General features: G+C 33.9%; 1 protein-coding gene across 1 annotated transcript; it reads right to left on the bottom strand.

Annotated features, from left to right (window-relative positions):
* Nucleotides 1–2,991: 2,991 nt before the first annotated feature.
* On the bottom strand, nt 2,992–5,396 carry LOC145046685 (uncharacterized). Its single transcript, XM_078994965.1, has 6 exons — nt 5,367–5,396; nt 4,714–4,815; nt 3,609–3,676; nt 3,401–3,509; nt 3,198–3,324; nt 2,992–3,107 (listed from the first exon to the last, which is right to left on the bottom strand). The coding sequence occupies exons 1-6, from the start codon at nt 5,394–5,396 to the stop codon at nt 2,992–2,994; spliced, it is 552 nt and encodes a 183-aa protein (XP_078851091.1).
* Between the last annotated feature and the right edge of the window lie 2,052 nt (nt 5,397–7,448).

The following is a 7,448-nucleotide window of genomic DNA, read 5'->3' as shown; positions in this document are numbered from 1 at the left end:
GTATGACACAAACTTCATTTTCTCTCATTTTCTCTCTCTAAAATTCAAGATTCAAGGCTATACTCCAAGCTTTTCTTCTACTTTTGGTACGTATTAACGTCCTCCATATGATTATTTCACTTCCTTCTACTCAAATCATAGATATCTTACACAAAATCCATCCTATTGGTGTTAGATATTCGAATCCTCAAGCAATCTCCCAAAGTGTTCTTGAGTTGAAAACTTCTTTTCTCCATAATCCATCTACTGAAATCACATAAGGTGAGTTCATACCCCTGTATTTTCATGTTTTCTTAAGTTTTAAGGGGGGGTGATACAAGTTAAAACACCAAGAACATAATTAAGCTTTGCTAACAACTTTCATCAGAAAAGTTGGACTCCATTCATGGACTGTTTTGGACAACTTAAACATTTTAGTTTTCAAAACTCTATTAGGTTCAAATAGTTCAAGCTATTATCTTTAAAATGAGTACTTTCACATCTCTATACGATGTTTCTACAATTTATGGTGATTTTTACAAAACTGTCTATGATTTCAAACATCAATCCGGACCAGTCTATGATTATGGACTTTTTCACACAAGATAGAAGTCATCAAAATTCGTAATAAAAATTAGTAACAAACTAGACTCATTTTCCAAACTCTCAGAATCTATAGATTCTGATTTGGACCTTTGATGATTTTTCTATAACTTTTCTAAGAACAGTCAAAGAAAATGTTAACGACTGAAAAATGCTATAAAATTTCATTTCACCTTGTAACATGTTGAGCAAGGTGTATATCTTTATGTGAATATATGTTTTTGCAAATAGATGACATTTTATCTTAGTATATAGTCATACATCAGAAAACAAATGGATTTTTACCTAAAAAAATGTAGTAATTAATTTGTTGTTATAATGCATGTTGCTTCATTTTAGTAAAAAGTACATATACATATTGGTAAACAAAAGGGTTTTTACCTTCACAAATACGGTAGTTAACCATAGTAAACAAAGTTATAACTATTACATTTAAACGTTTTGATAAACTATAATAGGTATGGTTTATGTTTCCATTAACACATCAAACACATTTCGGAAGGTTGTATTCCCCCAGAAAAAGGTTTTACACTCACGCACACCACACGTAAACTTGTTACTTAAATTGTGAGACATTCTCTTTCCATACGTCTGAGTGCGGGATCCAAATTCCTGGTAGTTATTACCAGAGTATCTTGTAGGGAGGACGTGATAGTTTTGTATAGATGTATATTGGGTTTGACACCCCACACCTTACTGCTAGCTACAGTAGGACCTGCAGGTCTACGGGTGACAAATGTCATTTCAGTTTCGCGACGCCTGAGAAATGTCGTGGCAGGTTCGTTCAGTCATAGTATGGTTATAGCGACTCGCATAGGAAGTTAACAATAGATAAAGTTTACGGGGATTTTCATAAATCAAAAAGGGGTTTTATGTCGATTTAAAATCACTTTTTATATCAGTAATTACAGATATTATTGTATACTTTCAGGCTTGGTATTTAAGACTACACACCATTCATTACGGAATTTTTCTCAAATCAGAAAGGGTTTTACGCCAATTTAAAACCACTTTTATATCTATAAGTATGACAAATACTTGTTCATTTTCGGTCCCGACATTTTGGACCACATAACTTTTATAAGGAAAATATTGGATTTTTCTTGGTAAAACACCACACATTACAAAGAACGGTTTCCAAACTCTTTATTTAAAAAGCTTATGAACTCACTAACCTTTGTGTTGACACTTTTTCAAACAACTTGTATTCTTAGGAATTCAGTGAAACAGGAAATCAACAGCGTTTTTAGGATGGGACGATAAATCGTCAAACAGTTCATTTTGTCATCATAATGTAATTGATTTGAATCATGTAAACATATACTTTGGTGTAACTTTTTCAATTATATTTATGATGGTTGTAATTACTTTGAGCACTAATATACTCGTTGTTGTAATACTATACATGAAGTCCGCCACCCCCAGACATTTCTGCTATCCTTGGTTTGGGGGTGCGACACCACCACCACATGGAATCTGGTGGCATGCACAAATATCATATGTACTATGCTACTGTAAAATTAATCAATTATCTCCACAAGAACATGATGCTTCAACATGAAGATTTTGATACTAAATACCATTCAGAAAAATACATAATGCATTCACACACTTCAATCTACTGATCCACTAGGAAATCATCCTAATATACATATCACAAGTTGCCAGGAATCGTTACTAATTTTGCCACCATTCATCCAAGTTGTTTTAGATACTTAATGCCTGACAAGCAAACCTTATGAAAGCAATGGGTACCTGGTGCACAAGTGTTCTAAGAACAGTCATTGGATTCGCATGAGATAATTTTGCCACCATTCTTCCGAGCTGTTTTAGATATTCATTTGCAAGCCGTTTCAAGATCTGTCTAGTGTCCAACTGTATTTGCAGATTAATCTAGAATGATCAAAGGAAGAAGGGACAATGAATCAAATTTTATATGTTGCTCAATCAGGGATAATAAGAGCAAAGCAAATAAATTGATGTTTGTTTTTTAAATAATAAATTAAATTAGCCTTTTGTTAATCCCTTTTTCTCTTCTTCAAACTCTCTGATCTAGTAGTGATCATATAAAAATAAAATAAAACCTTTTGTACTAACAATATGTAGAAACTTTTGTGAAATAACAGTTTTGGGATTCTTGAGCTGCTTTTTCGTTGAGAGTTCTTCGCCTAAATGAACAAGGATAAATGTTTTATCATATTGATTATGTACTAAAATTGCTAGTCATTACCTTCTTCCATAACTTGAGTGATGATTTCATCCTTTTCATTGAGAAGATCAGCATCATCACTCTTTTTATTTTGCTCTCTACGTAGGGTATCTCTTTCCCTTATGAGAGCATAAACCTGCCAATATAAGGATTTTTTTTATCCATCAACAAGTGATATTTTAAATATTTTATCTATCTCCTTAAATATTTCTCCTTAAACCAGTTGGACGAATAAATCTCTCATGTTTTGGAGGTTTGCTTGTGAAACCTTGTCCTACAAATGTCACTTTTGTGATCATCCTCTTCCATTGTTTCGCTGCAATCCATTAACGTAACTTATTTTCTTACAAACAAAATAGATGAAGAAGAAGAAGAAGAAGAAGGGTAATATAGTCAAAATACTCACTTTTTCTTTTCCCAGTTCTAATCACTTTGAACATTTCATCTTCAGCCACGGGTCTTACCTTGGGTAAAGGAACGTCCCGCTTTCCTGCTTTCTCCTTTCTTTTTTGTTTTACTATGTTGCTAAGAATCTGAATGTTTGTTAATTATATTATATAGGAGAAGAGAAGAAGTGTTTTTTTATTAATTTAAGGAAAGGAAACAAACCTTTGCACGTGTTGTGGTTTCACGATCAAGAAGATAGACAGGAACAACACCTTCCTGAACATCATCATCCACCTTGCGTCTACTTGATGAATCTTCATGCATGACCAATCTATTATATTAACACACTTACAGCTTAGAAGGAACAAATAAAAAGAAATTGATGCCATAAGATGATAATGAATGATAAAAGTAGAGCAGAGATACTAACGTCTTCTTCATTTGAGCCTTTTCTGCATATCGTTTCTTAGCAAACATCTTACCCTTGATTCCTAAATCCTGGGTCAACCATAAAAGAAGGAAACTTTTTAGAATTTCATGGCTTCCAATTGAGATTTGAGGTTTACAATATATAATAATGGAAAAGTCGTAAAATCATTATCCGACAAGAGAAAAGTCAACCGAACCATCAATTTCATTAGATCCCACAGGAGTATATCGCGATATAAATCTAGGTATCGTATTTTTGTGTATGAATCGAAAGTCTTGAAAAAGGAGTTGGAATCGACGTTGACTACTTGAAATTGAAAGTCAAACAAAAAGTCAAAATCAAAGTTTTATTTGTGAATTCAGTAAATTTTGACTCAAATTTTGTTCATGTTGATAACGGTTGATGTAGTTTGAATGGAGACACTTTGTATCGATTGGGTCAAAGGCAAAATTGTAAGTTTGGGGTTTCAATTTGATTATGAAGTCGCCAGTTGAATGTGTATTTCAGGATTGAAAGTTGTGGTCAAGTAATGATTTTCGACGATTAAGATTCATTTTCGATAGATAAAGCTTTACAGTATAGATAGTATTTTGAAGTTGGGGTCGAACATAAAAGCTTTGATTTAGAATCGAGTGTTGATGTATCGATTTCGGAAAATGCGATATCAAAATACGATATCGACTTTGATGGATTCATGGAGTCAAAACCGATTTCGATGGAGCGGTTTGGACTTAAATACTTGTGGAGTCGAATCTTATTTTAATTGATGTGTTCGAGTACTGGAAACAGAATCGGGATCGAATCGTTCTTAAAGTCAAACTCAATTTTGACTAATGTTCATAGCTACCGTTATCATCGTTCTAGTGCAGTTTCACGTACGAATCATTTCAAAAAAGCTAAATGAATCAAAATGAAAACAGAAAAAGAAATCCTAACCTATTGATTGGGGTCAACGTTGAATTTGTAGAAGGTAACATGAGCGGCGGTGATTAAGATCTTTTAGGTCTTGCAGTAGTCGTGGATGCTCTGGCCATGCAAGGTAGGTAGGATCATAAACAAAGAGAAGATCGGAGAGATCGAGAGATGGGAGAAAAAGCGTACGTACCTGAGGTTTCTTGAGAGCAAATGTGGTATGAGGGTTGCATTTTGCCCTAATTGGCTCCCAATTACTAGAATAGGTTTGGGTTATGGTATTTAGTTGAATCCCCTAGTTTAAGAATGTTGCAGTTTACAACAATCTCAGATAAAACGGAGAAATAGCTTGGAAATTACATGAGAAGGGGGTTTTCAACCATGTAAAGGAGACGAGGGTTTTTAGCACAAGGCGGGAGTTTTAATTTTTGGGGATTTCATTTTCCCCCTAGGATGGAACGCGCGTTCTATTATTAGAGAGCCGAAGAGGAGAGAATCACAGAAGCGTGAAGTGTGGATTGAGTTTTTAAGGTTCAATGGCGGTGGAAGTGGTGATGGATTAGGGTTTACAGAGAGAAGGAAGGAGTGAATGAAGGGAGATACTAAGTAGAGAGGGTAGAAGCGGAGTTCTTCAAAATTTTAGAATTTCAGACGATTTGATGTTCCCCCTTTAAAAATGTGTGTTTAAGAAAAAAATATAAATTGACACATTCAGAGGACGCACATTTTACGAAAGGCGCCCTCCACATTTTTTTCTTTTCTGACACTAATTTTAGGGCTCGTACAAATGTGTGTCCACTATCCTTCAAATTTTGCAAAATTGACATTATCTTTTAGGGCACACACCAATGCACGTCCTCTATCAGTGAGTGTCATTGTTTGGGCGTCATTAAAGGGCTGTTTTCTAGTAGTGAATGGACCATGCCAGGTCGGGTCAAGTATATACCAATTATAGTTATGGACTTAGACACTAATCCAACAGTGTCCCACTTGGATAAGTCTAATAACTATTATTGCAAGTACGACTTCATAACCCGACTAGCATTTGTAGCTCTTAAAAGTCCTTATCGAACTATGAACAAATCAATGACGCATCCATTAGATAAGTGATCATATATTCCTCCATTCTAGATATCATATGGACTGAGACATGGATTATAATCATTCTCTTTGTCCATTTGTTGTTTCCCGATTTTCAATTTAGGACGACTGACTAATTGAACAAATCAAATCAGTCCAGGCTTAGCCAAGCACTTAGGGTGTCATCAATTAATCATTGAGGGGCCCACAGATATTGCGTTTATACCTATAAGGGTAAAAGGAATGGATAAACTTTGACTCATATACTTGTACTAACTACTTGTTGAATCATATACAAAGACACGTTTTATAACATCAAGTGATCAATGCGTTTTCGTGCAATCAATGTATAACCAACTTATAGTCAACAACTTATATCTCTTGGTTTGAAGAATATAAGATATTATCGTCTCATGATCAGTCGTGATAAAATCCATGAAGTGATTCAAATGAGTGTGGGTTTAATCCAATACTCAGAATTTATGAGCACTCATGAATGTTGTAGAAACTTTTGCTATATCCAACACCTTAGACATCTACAAGACAACTTCATGACAGTCTTGCGTTAATACCTACTTCCAACGTATTATCGATTATGGATGGTTTGAATAAATTAATTATTCGGCAAGTCAAAACATGAAAATTGAAACACAAGAATAATACTAATCCTATATGGCCCCAACACTTTTAGAGTAAATAATACACCTTTTATTTAAACACCATATTGATTACTCATTATTCATTGTATACTGTTTCAAATTTATCAACTTTATACTTGAATTAAAACACTAGTCGTCCCATGCTCCACGCATGTCCACTATGTTTTCTAAACAATAGTTATGCTATACACCAAGTATGCACACTATGTTTGTCTATGACCTTTACTTTGTAGAATAGATCGATTGAGCATAATTCCAATGATTCTCATTTCACAATCCCAAATCCTTATCATAAATGTAAGAATTCCAAATTGCTACCATTTATCGAAATCTGTTAGATTTTAAACTTATATGCACCGATCCTCTTGTAATGATTATGCACAAAGTCACAAAGACTTGTCAACAATCATTACAGAGTATTCCAATGGATATCAACTCCATGGAAACAAAGTCTCATATTCAAAGTACATTGTTTTGAACATCCTTCTTGCATTAAGTTTTCTAATCTTACACAGATTGAATAACTTCCACTTATGGAGACATTTCCATATTTTCATTTTGACTATCAATTCTAAACAAGAGTTGCCTCCTTTTAGAAAATGTCAATATGGTCCTTCCAAAATTAACACTATACTTCCAACTGTCCCTAAGCAACCAATCTTTGGTAACCCTTAGATTGTCCTCGACAACTGCTTAATCATTTTAGTCATATCCAATTCTAGACCTTTCGAAAATTTCGAAATTTCGAAAATTTCGACAACTGCTTAATCATTTTAGAAAATTTAGAAAGGATAAAAATTATAGCACATGCAATTGATCCTATACCCAAAGCATATGGGACACGATTCATGCTAATTTTTTTATTTGCCATGTTCTCACAATTCGAACTATGAAGAGGGACGCCGTAATCATAATCGAATTTGAGAATGCAACATATATAGAATTTCCTAATGTTGAACTATTCCAGCATAACATTCATATATATCCTCGACTAAAGTTGAATAAAATCTCAATCTAAGCTTGTAGAATCAGAATGAAGTATAAAATCCTCTTTCTTAATTATAACAAAACAACTTTCTGAAGCGAATTGAAACTTTTGTTTTCTATAATTAACATTGCTATCTTGCAACACTTAACATAATAATAATGCTCCCACTAACATGATAATTTAAATCTAACCAGCATAAGA

The sequence above is a fragment of the Lactuca saligna genome, chromosome 5 (assembly GCF_052625555.1).
Source record: "Lactuca saligna cultivar CGN05327 chromosome 5, ASM5262555v1, whole genome shotgun sequence".
Taxonomy (NCBI): domain Eukaryota; kingdom Viridiplantae; phylum Streptophyta; class Magnoliopsida; order Asterales; family Asteraceae; genus Lactuca; species Lactuca saligna.
The sequence above is the reverse complement of the archived record's forward strand: the minus strand, read 5'-3'. Positions and strand labels throughout refer to the sequence as shown.